The following is a 17,392-nucleotide window of genomic DNA, read 5'->3' as shown; positions in this document are numbered from 1 at the left end:
TCAAAAAATCCTAGCTGTTATCCCATAGCCTCCCATACCAAAACAGCCACACCTATGTCTCTATGCCAAGGGGTGTGAGCAGGCTGTGGTATTACTCAATGTGAAGGAGACTCAAGTTATAGTTCCCATCACCTCCGAGAGAGTCGTAGAAGCATGTGTCTACACTCACAAGTACCTAGGTGGCAAGGCTGATCCACCATCGCTGTGATCATACGGCGGCAGACGGCTCAGTCCTTTGGCAGTCCGATCCTAAGTTGCTCTTATAGCAGACGCTTAGCGGGAAAGGCAACATTTTTTTTCAAACCCCAATAGAAAAAATATGTTCCTCTTAATCCAACTCTTGCATTGGATACTTTCTTTTCTCCATGGCTAACGAGCATGCACAAGCAACATGTATGCTATTTTCTTGAGCATTGCAGGGTTCCTTCGCTTTGCTTTGATGGGAGCAGTGCGGCGCACCAGTGCGGGATGGCACCAAGCTGTGAAACCCTTCGATCCGGTCGGCTGGCACCACAACAGTAAAGTGGTCGCGATGGGATTGATAAAGACTTCTCCGCTAAACGGTATGGCTTCTTCACCGCAAGTTGGGGACAAGGCGTTTGGTTGGCCAATGCCGTAGCAGCTACACGGCTCCAACAAAAGCCTCTAAACACACCTGCAGAGCTAGCAAGAACGTTCGCTAAGTTTCCTTCCGAATCACCGCAATTTAATATTATTTCACTTTTATCAGCTCTCTCGGTCTTCCTGTCTCCTGTGTGCTAACATTTATAGGAGATTTGCGGCAATATGGCATGACCGAGGCAGGCGTGGATCTCGATGGGATCAAACTGTACCATCGCTTGTGTCAGCATGGCAGGGTCGAGCGAGTGTGCGCACCAAGGGTTTTGCGACTGTCAAGAAACTGAGCAAGAGTACAAGCGAAGGCTCAGCTTCGGCGCGGCCACATCAACCCTACTCCAACATACACACATGTTGATCACAATCAGGCAGCCCCGATGCATGTGGCGCCAGAAACTTCACGGCAACGCTCGCAGCCACCACTTCGGTGGTGCAAGCATGAAAGTGACGGCAGCTCGGCTACCATGGCGTGCGCCAGCAATTTTGCGGCAACCACGTGGCGACTGCTGGCGGCATAGCTCAGTGGGTGCGAAGACGACTACTACCACAGGCCACGACACAGTCCATTCCGTGCGTTCCGATGGCAAAAATGTGTACCCAAGCAAAAGAAAAAAGGAAAAGAAAGAAAGGATGACACATGCAAGCATCCAGCAAATAAATTAAACATATGTGTAAAAGAACAAACGATGGAGCTTGTTCGAAGAGGAGCAATCATAATTTGCCCATTAAGTGCCCCGTTGCAACTAGTAAAGTTCCCACGAATTCTACTCCTTAAAGTATTTTTCTTAAAAAAAAAGGGCTCCATACGAAAGGAGCTCATCATTCTTGTGGAGCCAGTGCAATAGCCTTATTCTACTCACTGCTCTTGTGTGACTTTGTCTTCAGAAAGCTTCTTAATTAATTGGAAAGGTGATCGTGAAGATCAAAGAGGTTCAATTATCACGTCCGGCTGCAGTTTGTTGATGCGCCGGGTAATACACATCATGTTTATTTCTTCACCAAGTTGAGCTCGGATCAACTTCGTATCCAATCTCAACTCGGTGGGGGGCATTTGTTTGATGAGATTTTGTACCATATGAGCTATATATCTGATATGGGTTATGTGTGCTATATCTCTAAACAAGAAGAGACAAGAAAAGGAAAGGAGAAGAAGCTAGCAACCCCGTGGGCTTCACGTACACATGACAAGCTAATTGCACAAGAGTGCATGCATGCTTTTGTGTATATTCCGATTCTCAAGATCAGGTAGCGCTGATCATTAGTCTACATGACAGCCATGGTGCATGGCGTCCTTCCTACGTGTACAAAATAAACCAAGATGCAGTGCACATTTCCTAGTGTGTGAACGGAAAACAGAGTGTACATCCTGGCCCACCAGGCAGCCGTTCGTGGTTACTGGCATCCTTATCTGATCCAACTAATACGGAACGGCCACAGCGTTTTGCATGGATCGGAGCAGCCCAACAGAATTCCGGCGGCGCCCGATCGACGCGTAGCCTGGGTCCATCTCCCTGCCCTACCTGCTGCCTATAAAAGGCCAACACCTCCCTCACGCTAGGGGGTCTTCGAGGCTCCATCGGGAGCAGCCAGGCGAAGGAGCCAGGGGCGAGGCGCGCCCCCCAGGTGATCGCCGTTTGAGATGACGACGCCATGCACCTCCTGCTCGCCTTGACGAGCGGAGGAGGGCGCGCTCACGGCGCCGGAGTGAAGGGTCGCCTGCCATCATCAAGTTCGTCGCCCATCATCAGATAAAGGCAGTTCGTCGCCCATCATCAGATCAAGGCCGACACGCAAGGAGCGCCGGCCAGGCGCTTGCACCTTCATCTGCTCGTCGACGTCATCCGAGCCTGCAGCACGCCGGCGGCAGCTTCGCCTCCATCGTCGTCAAGCGAGGCGCCCCCGACGATCTCATCGGAGATGCCGACGCCGTGAGCCTCCTGCTCGCCTTGACGAGAAGGAGCACTTGCCTATCGTGCCGGCGCCCTTTCACCTCCGTCACCGAGCTCGCCGTTCGCGGTCACCGCTGCAAGCCTGAAGCCAGCGACTACGCCGGAGCCGGACGGACATTGCCAAGGAAACAAGAAGGCAGTCATGGCCGCCTCGATCTTAAGATGTGCAGGTTGATCTTCTATTTCCTCTCATTTCTTTTCGCAGATTGCATGCGTGGAGAGATGGGTGATAGATGGACTACGAGGCTGCCGTCCACGACTTGCCGTCGATCGGTGCCTGGCTGACGAGCCGAGAGTCAAGAGGGTAGTTGCCAGAGGAGCCGAAGCCGACAACGACCTCGCCTGCGCCTTTGTCTTCCTCGTCAAGCCTGCAGGCTGTACCACGACGGCGATGACCCCGCCATCATCTTCTTTTTCCTCATCGTCTGCGCCAAGCCGGCGGCGACGCTCGTTCCCCCGTCATCTTCAGGCCCACCGTCCACCGTCGGCAAGGAGCCAGAGTCGGCAACTGCGCCAGCGCCGAGCAGAGGCCGAGGAACAAGTCGAGTGACGAGAAGAAGGCTAGGCCATGGCACCTCCGTCCGTCTTCAGAGGCGCGCCAGGTGCAGCCGGCGGCGAGGCTGGGGCTGCACGTTCAAGCCCGGCACCGAGCCGACAACGATGGCGACACTGCGAAGATGCCGGGGCAAGAAGGGACGTCAGGGCGGCAAGCGATGCCAGCGGCGGGCGGCCACTAGATGCCGAGCTCCGGGGAGCCGAAGAGCCGATCTGCACACATGCAAGCCCACGCGTGCATTGCAATAGGTGTGCGTGTGCTGTTGATGAGAAGCCAATAAACTACAGGTGCATGCACAGGGAGCACGTGCGCCACAATGAAGAGCAAACAGAGAGCAAGTGCACGGACGTGCAGGTGTCTTTGCAACTAATTGATGTCTCTGCAAACGGGACTTTTTCCGTGGAGTTACTTCGTCTCTCGACGATCGGCTGCCACGACGCCACTGTCCGAGCCACGTCTATCAAGGAGCCATGCCCAAGCTGATGGCGCCTCCAACTACCACCACGGCCAGACTCACGCGCGGAGAAGCAGGGAGGTGCGCTCGGCCATTGTCGCTCGAGCCACTGAAGCTAGAAGACGGCGACCACACTGGAGTCGAGGAATCCCCGGCCACACTGGAGTCGAGGAATCCCCGGCGGAGCAACGGCACCCCTCCTCGTCGACTACTACTTTTGCTCGGCCACCAGCAGAGTGGCGGCACCCCTCGTCGTCGACGACCACCTCGGCTCGGCCGCCAGCAGAGTGGCGGCACCCCTCATCGTCGACGACCACCTCGCCTCGGCCACCAGCAGAGCGGCGGCACCCCCTCACCGTCGACGACCCTTTCAGCTCGGCCACCGGCAGGGCGACGGCACCATCGTGGCTAGCACTGCACATCCAAGCCCAGCGTTTCAAGCCCAGTATCGACCGAAGACCACCACACCGCTGTGGAGACGCCGAAGTGCAGCTCGGCGACAAGGCCGGCGCTTCACGTTCAAGCCCGGCACCGACCCGACGCCGCCATCACTGCGAAGACACAGAAGTGCAACCCGACAACGAGGCCGGCGCTTCACGTTCAAGTCCGGCACCGACCCGCCGTCGCAGGACGCCGCCGGGCCGACCACCCCAAAGAGCTGCGTGGAGCCAGAGAGCTGACCTGCAACTTGGCACCCGAGCACGTGCTCGCACGCATGTCCGTGCATGCATTGCCAGATAGATGCAAGTGCACACGCATTGCACGACTAGCAAGCTAGCTAGTCACAGTCGCATGCACAAGTACGTGCGCCACCAAAGGAACAAGGTGCATCCACATACAGATGCCCTACAACTACAAGATTGAAGCCTTCTGCGGACGGGACTTTTCCCGCGGAACCACTTCGACGACGACAAGCTGCTGTGACATCGGCTTGGTCCAGCTCGCCACCATGCATCGACTACCCACCTCTACAACGACTACCACGTCGTTCGAGACCGACGAGGCCGAACGACATGGGCGGATGCTGCTGATGTTCCAGCTGCGCTACACCGGCTCATGGACACCGATGAGGCCATGGATGATGCTTACGCCCACCTCTACACCACCACCATCATGCATGGAGAATGCGAAGCAAAGACTTAAGACGACCACTACAACAGCTTAATCGGAGGTACTCCGGCAAGCTAGTCTTGCGGAGGTAATTAACCGGGAGCTTTCCGAAGCCCCAGGAACCGGAAGACCACATCGCCCAAGTCGGATCTGCCCAATGGCGGCAGGCTATGGAGCGCACTTGTATATGGGAACCTGTATTTGTATTTTATAAAATATGAATAAAGTTTATGTTCCTGTCTCTTTGTTTCTTTTGTGTATTTTAATATACACTGGCACACCCGCATCTTCTTTATTTTTCCACGCAGAGAAAATCTTATATGATTTTTCTCTCAAAACAAGAGTCATATCTGCTCGATCTGGAATTTTGTTGTCTTCGGCTTCAAGATTCGAGATCCCTCCGGACCTTTATATGTTTTACGTTTGATTTATCTTATAGTTTCTCAAGCGGGTTGGTCCGAAATCCTAGCTTTGTTTGGCAAAACCTGCCCCAAAATTTCGCATCAGGACCCCTTTATTTTATCAGGTGTTTCCATGATCTAAAAGTCACACCTCGAGCCTCCTCCCCTCTTTCTGGCTGATTCCCTACCTTCCTCCCCCTTCCCTCTCTTCTATAAAACTCTGGAATTTCCATTCTTGCAATGGAAATGGGGTGTCCTCGGTTCAAAAAAAAAACAGGACTCCTTTTTCATCTGCTTAATATATTCGTCTAATAATTTCCCAATCCCCTTATGCAAGTTCATCATTTTGTGATTTACACTGTTGCATGGTGTGATCGAGGACTCTCAAAAATTGAGATGTACCGAAACTCCATTTTTTTTTCTTGTTTTAAAGGGGGAGATCTTGATGGTTTTCTTCTGCTACATTTTTTTTAGAATTACACAGTACAACGAAGACATCCACAACACGCACGCACACTCACACCCTATGAATACACGTACGCAAACCATACCCCTATGCGCACCTCCGAATGACTGAGCACAAATAGATCTGAAGATTCCCGAAGTCACCACTGGCGCCTCGTCGTCGACGGGAATGTCACTTACCACTTAACGTGTAACACCGGTAAATTCTAGGAAAATCCCAGGAAAAAGTGCGAGCACCAGAATTTGAACCCTCTCGAGAATTTGTGATAGACTGTATTTGGTCCTCACGATTCAGTACCTTTTAGGCCATTTTCGGTTTTGCAGGCTTCAGGCCTAGATTGGCTTTCTCCAGCCCAGCCCATCCTCCACTGTAGGCCCACGAGCAGTTTGGGCCTACTGGGCATCACCTTCGTTCAGTCCCAGCAGGTCAGATGTGCAGCAGCTGTCATCTACGAAAAGAGAAAAGAAAGATGTGCAGCAACAGTGGAGTTTCTCTTGGCCAACGAAGACACCAAGTGATACTGAATTCAACTTGAAGCTAAATGAGTGTTTTTCTCACTGAATGCAAGGTGCTCAACCGCTCAATTTCTCAGATGGGATAACATGAGCTGGAGAAGAACATTGAAGCGACAATGAAACATCACCAGACACAAAAGGTACGATCGCTGGTCTCTATTGTCAGTTGGCATGGTAGCACTTTCGTGGCAAAGTATTATGCTTATTCAGTAACCCATGATCTGTACACCAAATCGGTACAACACATATGGGATGGGACACAACTGACAGTATCAACAGCCAAGAAGAAATGCACTAGAGAAAAATCATCTTCAGGTAGTAAGCCTTCTAGGACTGCATGCTTCTACACATCAGAACATCAATCATCGTATAACAGACCAAAAAGTAAACGATTGCAGAAGAGGAAAACAACAGAAATTTGGAAGGAAAAAAGTAGTTACTGTCTCATATAGTCGGCGATCAGTTAATCACAGCCATCTTTTGCCACCCATATAATGTACTCCATTTAATTCACTGCATGTTCATCAGATCTAAAACATAGTATACCATAACCATATGAAACAACTCAACACCCTCCTATAATACAACCAATCTTCTAACATGTACCAGATAGCTGATTACACATCCTCTGCTCCCCAAACAAGTTCCTAAAATGAATTGAGTATACTTGCTACAGATAAGAATGCAATAGAAGGTGAAAAGATAGTCGACATGAAGGGGACCTCATAGTCTAGGTATGCTCTGAGGAAACACTCCAGTCATCTTCTCCCCCACTATGTCAGTTCTGGAGGAGTTTATGTTCTTATGCTCCAGCTGTTCTAATCATTGGGCCATTATTATGTCTCCCCCGCACAAGTGGGGATCTTGACTGACTGGCCTGAAGCAAATAATCCTTGCCTACCAAGTTATTGACTTATTGCACAAATTGTGCGCCCATTCTTTCCAAATATCTACCAAAGCTATTTCAGAGTAGAAGCACTCCGATACAATCCTGTCATTGCGCTGGTAATCTTATCACCTGAATGTTTGATCTGGAAGCTTCCAGCTCTCCTTGGTCTGCCTGGCTTAGGGAGGAAGAGTGTGTTGAGCATCTTATCCAAATCTTCGGCACTGTACTTCACATACTTGCTCGAACTGATGTCCTGCTCAACAAGCGGCCCATAGTTCTGCATGAAGCTCCGGTAAATAGGCACTATAGCCTGCACCACAAGGTGGCATGTCTTCTGCTGCAAATCCCTATCTGAAATCACCCATGTAGACTGCTTTTGAAACATCTCATCAAAGTTAGCATTGAACGATTTGAGCCTCTGCTTCACCAAATCTCTTGCAGTAGCCTGGCCCTTGGAGAACATTATCAGCCCCTCCCTGCTCAACAGGGGTGCAAGTGTCCCCCAGCTCTCCCTCAGAAACACTGCTGAGTAGTAATCCTTGTACTGCTCATGCTCCCGGAGCCATGCATCGCCTAAGAGCTCACCCAGCTTAGTACCCTTGAGGTGTTTGAAGAAGTGCCAGTGTACGTTCAGCATGAAGAGACACGACAGCGTCGTATCTCCATATGCCTTTGACCATGTCTCAAAGTTGATCTCAAGTGTCTTAACGATATTAAGCACGGCATCAACAAGCATCTTGTCATTGAACGCTTCCTTGCGCCAGCTGCGGTGGATGGTGATCACCTGTGTGAGCACAGACCGATACGGCTCCGCGAGGAGCTGGTTGCAGTATTTGGCAACAAAGCTCACCAGGCGAGGCACTCCACCGTCAACCGGCGGCGGCATATTGCGCTGCAGCTCGACCTGCACAAGCAATTCCTCAAAAATCTCAACAGAACCATCCACCACCACCTTGACAAGCTCCCTCGTCCGGCTCTGGATCTCTGCGCAAGCTTTTCCACCAAACAAACGGTTGAAGTCCAGCCTCAGCTTATTCAAAGAATCAAACACGTCAAGCAGCCGCAATAGCTTGATGGGGTCCTTCCTGGTATCAGCGAGCGCACGGCCAAACTTGAGGAAATCAAGGATGCCAGCACGAGCCGCAATCTCAGCAAAGCACGACGGCATGGCCTCCGGTCGCCGCTCAAACACCGCTGCACAGAGCTTCCTCTCAGCCTCTAGGAGGTGGTGCACCGCGAACTCCAGATGCCGGCTCCAACGCTCGACGCTCGGGCTGAGCGCCTGCGCGTCCTCCGATGTCTCCTTCAAGTAATCGAGGCCCAGCGCGCGGAGGCTGGCGCCCACGGTATCCCCCCGCGCGTCGGCATACGCGGCGGAGCAGCGGTCGAGCCGCCCGTTGGCGGCGAGGCGGTCGAGGATGAGGCCGAGCTTGTGCACGACGGAGGCGGGGATCCGCGAAGGCACGACGGACGCCGGGGTGGAGCTGTCGGGCTCCTTCATGGCGAGCGGCGCCGAGTGGTCCGCGAGGAGCCGGCGGAACTCGGCCTCGAGCATGCCGAGGGCGGCCGGCAGGAGCCCCGCGTCCAGGCCGGCGGAGTCCTCCTCCTTGAGCCGCTGGAGCTGGCCGGCGAGGTCGGCGACGAAGCGCGGGTCGGCGAGGTCGCGGTCCCCGAGGTACGCGACGATGTCGGCGAGCCACTGCGCGGCGAGGCCGCGGTTGTCGGCGAGGAGGCGGAGCGCGGCCTCGAGCTGCGCGAGCACGGCGAGGTACCCCGGGAGGTCCCCGGCGAGCGAGGCGCGCGCGAGGAGCGCGGGCTCGAGCCCGTGCACGGCGTCGAAGACCTTGAGCACGGCGGCGGCGGGGCCGAGCGCGCGGTCGATGTCGCGGCCCGCCGCCGCGAGCGCCTCGGGCGGGGCCCGGATCGGGCGCGCCGAGGCCTCCATGGCCGGGAGGCGCGCCCGGATCCCCTCCACCCGGGCCGCGTCGCGCGCCAGCGCCCGGCCCAGCGCGCGCGACCGGTCCACCCCGGCGCGCAGCGCCTGGCGCGCAGCCAGCAGCCGCGCCTCCGCCTCCTGCCGGTCAGCCGCCCCCATCCCGCGCCTCACGCCACCCGCACCCGCGCGCCTTCCCGTCCAATGCCGCGAGCGCCGCGGGAAGTCGGTCGGAAGCCGCAAGTCTCCCGCACCTCAACCAATCGCGACGGGGAAGGAATCCACGCGGAGCCGGCGGAGCGGTGGGTGGTGGCGAGACCCCGAGAGACGCCGCTTCGACGCTACTTATCCGAAGGGAGGAGGAGAGGGACGGGAGCGCCGGTAGGTGGGTGGCGGTCGGAACGGGCGGGCATGCCGGCGGGCGAGGGGAGGAGGGGTTTAGGTTGGAAAAGGGGGCGGAAAGAGGCGGAGTTTTTTTGGATTGGAGGAGGGAGACGGAGGCTGCTGGAACGAAGGAACGCGCTCGGCGCGGGCGAGAAGCGAAGAAGGGGGGCGGGACGCGTGCGCCAGTTTCCTTCTTTTGGCGTCGGGTTGCGGGCGGAAAGGCCAAACGAGAGAAGGGGGTGCTCGGGCTGGGCTGCGCGTTCGAGGCAGCGGCGCGCGGCCAGCCAGGCGCCCAGGCAGGAACGCGGATCCTGAGCGCGGGGGGCGCGCTGGGAACGAACGGGTGGTTTTCAGGTTGGGGTCGGGTTTGGGGTCGGGGGATGGACGCTGACCATGCGGCGAGACGGGCCGGTGGGCGGGCAGGGGCTGACACGGACGGCGGCCGCGCGCCGGAGCGGTCAGGTCAGGTCAGGTGGTCTGGTCCTGTCCAGTGTCCACTGGCATTGCCATGGCATCTGCCCGGGCGGCAGGGGCATTCGCGGCGGCCGTCTTTCCCTGTCGGCCTCAGCCAAGCCAGGGGCGGTGAATGACAGAATGGCTGCGCTGCGCGAGCCACAGGTCAACGGTTCATCCCCGGCGCCAGGGGGATCCGAGGTTGTCCGCTCCGGCTGTGCTGCCTGTGCAGTGTGCTGGGTGCACGTACTCGGTACTCCGCTCCGCTCGTGAGCTTGGACTTGAATCATTGTCGTGGCTCGTGCACGCACGGCCAGGGCCGTCCCCGATGACCTCTCACCTTTGTTGCGGTACCGTCACGTGGTGAACTGCCGGGCGCCACCCGTGCTCAGGCTCCTGCTGCCCTCACTCTCCCGGCCGGCCTCGCTTCCTCTTCTTCTTCTCTTCCTGTCCATCCGCCACTTGGAACGCACTAGTACACGTGTATCCAGCATCCCCCGTACGCGGCTGCAGACGGCAGCCGTGTGCTCGCACTCCATCAACAGAGCAAGCAGGTAAACAAAGGAGAGCAGGCGGCAGGCAGGGCAGGGCAGGGGAGGGGGGAGGGGATGGCGTGCAAGCGACCGAGCACACGCTGGCAACAACCAACTGCCACCTCCCCCTGCCTGCCTATCTGTTTCTTGCCTTCTGCGGCGCCACCTTTACTGACTGGCTCTGCTGCTGGTGGCGTGCTGGCATTCAAGGTGCTCTTGTTGCCATACTGGCTTTGGTCAAGTGCAGCAATGGGAGTGCCCTCAAAAAAAAAAGTGCAGCAATGGGAGTTGGTTGGATCGTTGGATGCATGGGTGCCAGCAGTTCGTGTGTGTTTTAGTGAGTACTGTACTTCCTATTGACGGTCAAGAGCTTGCCCATGTTCTTTCGAATTCTTCTTTATTAGTAGGTGAATGCTACTTTCGCACAAGGTACCGTAATTCCAAGGAAATGATGATGTTGACGTCTCTCAAGTCACCAGTGAAGATAATTTCTTGCATGTAAAGCTCTCTTTGTTTACAGTCTACTAGTAGCTGTGTTTGACCATGTGGGTTGCATACCGCTTTCGTAGTGCATTCTGAATACTGCTGGCTGTTGGATAAACAATGTTTAGTCGTTGGTTACTTGCAGGATCCGAACACACATGGAGGACCTCAGTTGGCACGCTAACACTCGTACGCGAAGATGAGGTGAGAGTACCACGAGAGAGAGAGAGAGACATGCTAAAATAAGTCCTTCCTGTTCTGAATTTCCACACGGCCAAATCTTTTTTCACTTTTGATGTGGCCATGGTCTAGATAAGCACATCTGCTGTCTTTTCTTGTCATCTTCTCGAATGAGGCTCTCTCTACCTGCCGCTCATCAAAATTGGCACGGCCTAGTGGCTAGTCGCTGGCCCCGGGCTGTACTTGTCAACTGTCATTCGGTGTGCCAAGCAACCAAAATGTGAGTGCCCGCTGCCCCAGCCATGTTGGTTCCATCTTCCATAATGCGATAAGGTACAGGGAGCCGAGGACAAACTCTTTCCCGATCCACAAAATAATTCCCGAAAGCTGCCTAGTTTCTACTGTTAACTAGGCATGGAGTAGCAGCAGAGTGTTCTGAATAAGAGACTGCTACAGATGACCAAAAGGTGAAGAAAAAAAGAAGGGGTAGTAGCTGGGAATGATCAGACCAAAAGGCAAAGAAGCAAAGGTTGCTGAAGGTTCGCTGAGCAAACAAGAACGCGGTAGTAACATGCTAGTAACATCTTTGAGATAAACAACTAGTATATATCATGTTAAAACATTTTTCTACCGGCCGTGTTTGTGGAGTCAAATCATGCTACCTATCCAACAAAAAGGAAAGGACAGATCCCTAGAGAAGATTAAGAAAGAAAGTATTTTTAGGTGCATTCAACATCTTTTTTTTTAAGGAACAGGCAGGAGACTGCATTCATTCAGGCATGCAGTGTAGCCGCTGTTTCTGCATCACAATCATTCAAACATGCCACCAAAATTTAACATCAATGACCTATACCTGATAGAAGGAATGTGATTCTTGCATAGTCTAATGCATGTTGCAACTTCTGTTGACCACACAACACAGCTGTTCTTTAATAAGAAGCGAAGAAAGCAAGAGACAAGAAAGAAGCCAAAGCTGCATGATTGAGCTCGCGGACCACACATGGGCTACCTCAATATGGGAGGCAAAAGATTCGATGGCCCATCCACATGCTTAATCCTTGTCACCTGCACTGTGGCACAAAGCAAAAACAATTTGGTAGGGGACACCGGACACGTTGCAAAGCCAGAGACCATTCTGATGAGTGTACTGCATGCTCATCACTAAGCACTAGCAGTGATGAGTAAAAACATTTTTTATTTCTGCCACTAGCTCGTCCTCACCACCATATCTACTGGAGATATGGGTGTTGAGACTTTTTAATCCTCCTCCATGGAGGGGGGAAAAAAAGAGAAGTGTTGGCAGCTTGCAAGCAAACCAGAGTTTTTTTCCCCCAAGTCACTAGGAAATCCTAGTGAGGTGACAGGTGAGCAGGATCTGGTGTTGCTATGCGTTGGTATGCCATGTTTGATCTGAGATTAAAGAGCTGACCCGAGCCCTTGGATCGAGATTGGACCGTTGAAAACATATTTTGCATTTTCTTTGCGTTGATTTATTTCTTTTTCTTGAATACCCACTGTCCTATCTGGTGGACCCTGGTGTTTTCTGTCTTTTGAGGGCACAGAGAGTGCATGGGCCTTGGGCCCACGGAATGAAAAGATGTTTGTTTTTGTGGAAAGGGAATGAAACAGATGTTAACGTACGGCAGCACCGTTCAAGAATCAAGAGGGGTGCAATGCAGGATAGATTCAATCATTGAGGAGACTTGAAGCAGATTATCAACTTTGTGTTGAGCAGTGTCCTTGCACGTGACGTACGTGATGAAAGTTTGAATTTAAATCAGCTGCCATGTTAGTTTTTAAATGTCGTGCTGGATAAGATTCCATTTTCAGCTCAAATTTACACTTCTTCTTATAGAAATAAAAAGTAAACCCGTTTTACACGATTCGAGTGGCGAGAAATTAAAGACTTAAGGCCATTTGGGCGCCATCAGCAGACACGTTGGCAATGGATACGCGTACCAGCAAACTAGAACGCTGTCGCGTCAGCTGCTGCGATCTGGACGTCCCGAGTTTCGCCATCCAAACCACTGGTCTTGACAAAGGCCTTTTCAGCTGGAGATGAACAGCAGCCTCACATGACCACATCACTTCTGAAGTTGCCAGTGATCGCTGTTGGGACGTTTTCTTTGATGGCAATGTATTCAGGGAAAAGGAGTCGCAGAAAGCTCTGACGAACTCGGGCTTCTTTCTCCCCAGAATCTCATGACAGTCACGGTTACACTGCAAAGAGATGGATAATTAAATCACGCCTGCGGAAACAGATCTTTCTCATAAATTTCTGCACCAATACCAAATACCAAGATGGATTTGTGTGTCTACATTTTTCATAAGGATGGAAGGTCGTATATCACTTTAAAGCACAGCACGAGCAACAAGCATGTATGCGTTTTGGTAGTACGTCTCTGGTGCCAGAGAAAGGAACGTGGCAACTGCAACTCCCCATCCGTAGTTCAGTGCTTCAGAGTTCAGACCTTCACATTGGATCGGACATGTGGGATCAACGAAACAGAACAAATTTTTGCCGGGGCGCCGGGCAAAAGAGGTAGAGCCTGAACTTGAATGTAAAAGAACAGAGGACCATGAAGCGGAGCAGTCTGTCTGAACTGGACGCATGATTTGCACGTCCTTTTCTCTGACGCTTGCAAACAGTGCCTGAATTCAATGGTACGGCACCGTTTCTCCCAACTGCTTCTGCGGCCGATCTTTGAATCCTGCGGCTAACGACCGTCAGCATCCCTGCTTAGACATGACAGGATGAGAAATGTGATCAGCTGAACTTGCGATTTGGGGGGAGCTGGCTTAGCAACTTAGCAAAATGATGCACCGTTCGGATGGCACGAGCTGGCTGCTCACTTGGTCGTCCTTCCCGTCGCTCCTACCAGTTGGGGGGAAAGGGAGCCGTCTCCAACTCTCCATTGGTTGGTCAGCTGCTTGAACGGATCGATCGGCGCGATCGTCAAAGGCCTTTCAAGTACACGACTGCACTTGCTTGATCTGACAGGAAATTATTGGATCCTTTTCGGGCGATTCTTGCTGGTCCAAAAGTGTTCAGTGCTGTACAAGTGTAGTAGAACCGAACCTCCAGCAAATGAAAGGAGGCGTCAGGCGTGAGTACAGACAACAGAGTACTTTGAGCTCCGGCTCTGAATGGTGTGGAAGCCGTACTTGTTTCTCTGAACCTGACCACTACCTCGAAGTCAGCTCAGTGTGGACTGTGGAGTACTGGCCTACTGCTAGTCTGCCTACAAAGTACGTAGTACAAACTACCGGGATGTAAACCTGGCTGCTTGCATATATATTAATTTTTTTTTTTGAGGGGGTTCCGTATATTAAACATATATATTGATTCTCGATAATTGCAGGAATCAGCCTTCCTGACTGAAGTGTCTTGGGCTGAAATGGGCCGTATATTCACCCTTGCACTTCTCTTCTTCTTGGTGGAGGAACCAGTTACATGAACGGGCCTTTTGATGTTTGTCACATAGTCCCTTCCTGGGCTTGGGTTTCATGTGTTTCTGTAAGATTGTTTTTCTTTATTGTACCTTTGCTTCTTCTTCTTTTTTGTCGGAACTGTGGAGTGAGACACAGGTTACGTGCAGCCGGACCTACTGGCGTGTGCTACCTTCATCAGTAGCCATGCCTTGGAGGCTTTGAGCTTCACTTGGCAGACACTCGTAGCAAACGTTCATCTCTTCAATCGACTGGCATCACGCATCATCCTGCTCCTGCAGGTTTATTATCTCGCACTCCTCAGCAAGCAGTTGGCCCTTTTCTTTCCGCAGGACAAGCTTGACTTTCAAACATAACAGCAAAGCACCTCACGGGGAATCGGGGCACTGCACGCACACTGATCGCGACCGATCGATCTCCAATGCAAGTTTTCCTTCAAGTTGTTGGCTTGAGCTCTGAATGGCTAGAGAGGAAAGAAGCTGTCCTGGGTGCCGGCGCCTGGCGACAACGGCACCCAGCACAGATGCATCCCGGTGATTGTGCATTGCGCTCTCTCTCTCTCTCTCTCATCGGCTCGTCCCTGTCAACCGTTTCCAATGATTGGCCTCGCCAAACCCATCAGCGGATTGGATGCGGATGGCCTGGTTCGTAGGCTTGTAGCATTCCGATGCCATTAGCAGGCGCGCTGAGCTCCATCGATGGCCTTTTCTGCTGGTTCTGCGCTGTTCCTTGAGCTTATTAAGTTGGAGCTGCATGTGCTAGATGACCAATGATCCACCGCATATTATGCAGCATAATAAGCTTTAGTGAGTGGATCATATTAGCTGACAAACATTTATCAGATGGAGTAGCTGTCCAGGCATTTTTCGCGGCATCCTCTGAACTGATCGTGAACGCATTATTTTGCCGTCAGCTGGATTCGTACATGCAGAGCCGAAGACTGTTCTAGCGCATGGTGGACTGGATAGGATAATTGGAATGGAAGGTTGCTACTATCTACTCCCTCCGTTCAAAAAAAAAAATACAACTCTCGCTTATCATCGAGAAGTTAAGCAATTTTAAATTTGATCAAATTTATACAATAAATTACGAATATTTATCTCTTTAAACAGATTTAGTATGAAAAAATTCCATAGTTAATCTAATGTTACTTATTTTGTGCCATAAATATTTTTAGAGTAAATTTTGTACCATAAATATTTGTATTGTTTTGTGCAAATTTAGTGAAACTTAAAACTGTTTAACTCTTCGAGAGAAGTGAGAGTTGGATTTGTTTTTTTGGATGGAGAGAGAGAGAGAGGGAGTATCTATCATCATCTGATCATGAGGTCAGAGCATCAGACACCCGTCTCGCGCGCGCTCCCGGACTAATTTTATTAAGCGGCTGCGCGCAGCACATGCCCCCGTGCTGTTCCTCCTCCGTTCATGGATCTGGGACTGGGAGGGAGCACAATCCTTGCTCAACTGGACAAGTCTGAATCCAGTGTCAACCTTCAGAGACTGCCGAACGCCGCAGTGACAAACAACTCCGTTACCTACTTGTACATACAGAGCAGAAGATGGCATGGGCGCATGGCTCTTGGGCCATACCATCCTTTGCGGGCACGCTGGTCCGCCCGATGCCGTTCGGACGGCGTGGGATGCCGTGGCAGAATCGGGGAAGGAGATCTGAATCCAAATCTTGTCGGTGGCGCATCAGCATCAGATCCGGCCCTCCTCCTGGCGGTGGGCCCGTGGCTCTGGCTGCCGATCCACTCCGCGCACCCACGTGCTGGGACCGCTCCCACACGTGTCCGGCGAGGCCGCGTGCTCTCGCCCACCGATGCGGCGGCGACGCCTCGGCGCGCGCGCTCGTGCGTGGGCGACGCCGCGCTGCCGCGGCCGCGACGACAGCCGGCGCCGCCCGCCCGCCCGCCGCGCGCCTCGGCGGCCACCGGCTTGACCCGGGACGAGGCAAAGCCCGCACACCGCCACGCGGCGCGACGCGCTGCGGCCGATGCCCAAGATCGAAGACGGCCACTCGAGGCGAAATCGCGTCTGTTTTACGACCAGAAAAATGTCTCCTTCCGAAGCCGCGGTACTATTTGACACGTTTTCGTTCTTCTTCTTCTTCTTTCCCGTGGTTACTTGGGCAGGTTTGTTTCTCGTCTTGTAATAATACCCAAACCGTGGTACCACTCGGTATTGATTTTGGCAATGCTATTACTGATAATGGTGCACAGGACGACACCGGGTGCCATGCTGCCTGCTGCCTGCTGCCTGCTGCCTGCTGCCTGCTGCCATGGAGTATAATGAACGTATCTTGATATGTATTCCTCAGCATCTACATGTCTATTTTGATTCCAAAGAGAATGGAGCTAGGATCAATTGCTTTCATACTATCACTGGGGCCTTTTGAGAAACAACGTGTTTCACAACCTTTGCTCCCACTTTAATTTTTGTGTTCTGAGGCCAGTTTTAGCCGGAAGTGTTATAATACGATTAACAAGACTGAAAATTTGGTAACTACTCCATTCATTTCAAATTATATGTCGCTTGACTTATTTGATCCAAAATTTTAATCACTCGACTTGTTCAAAAATTTGTGCAAAATATTACTTCTTTTATTGTGGTTTACTTTATTAATACAAGTTCTTCTAGAACGACTTAAATTTAACTATATGTGCACAAAGTTTTTGAATAACACGAGTGATCAAATTTAAAGTTGAGGTCAGAAAAATCAAACGATCTATAATTTGAAATTGATGGACTATACCGGAGGTTCTTGTCATATAAAACTGCCCCTCCTCTCCTCACAAAATAACTCTGTTAATGTTACCAAATTTGCTGATGTAGCATGATGTTTGATGCTTACGATACTCCTATAACACTTCCATTGAAAATAAACTTTAATGAAGAGTGTCATTGCATTGTTAACAAGACCGAGAACTTTGTAACCGTGTTTGCTCCCTTATCTCATGAAACTCCCTGTCCTCGTAAATTGCTCTATCATATCAACAAAATTGCTGATATGGCATG

General features: G+C 52.1%; 1 protein-coding gene across 1 annotated transcript; it reads right to left on the bottom strand.

The window, feature by feature from the left end:
- Positions 1-6,486: 6,486 nt before the first annotated feature.
- On the bottom strand, positions 6,487-9,510 carry LOC120704360 (exocyst complex component EXO70A1-like). Its single transcript, XM_039988714.1, has one exon. It carries the CDS (start codon positions 9,051-9,053, stop codon positions 7,029-7,031), a length of 2,025 nt encoding a protein of 674 aa, XP_039844648.1. The 5' UTR covers positions 9,054-9,510; the 3' UTR covers positions 6,487-7,028.
- Positions 9,511-17,392: the final 7,882 nt, after the last annotated feature.

Source organism: Panicum virgatum, chromosome 4K (assembly GCF_016808335.1).
Source record: "Panicum virgatum strain AP13 chromosome 4K, P.virgatum_v5, whole genome shotgun sequence".
Classification (NCBI taxonomy): domain Eukaryota; kingdom Viridiplantae; phylum Streptophyta; class Magnoliopsida; order Poales; family Poaceae; genus Panicum; species Panicum virgatum.
Note: the sequence above shows the minus strand (reverse complement) of the source record. Positions and strands in the feature narration are given on the sequence as shown.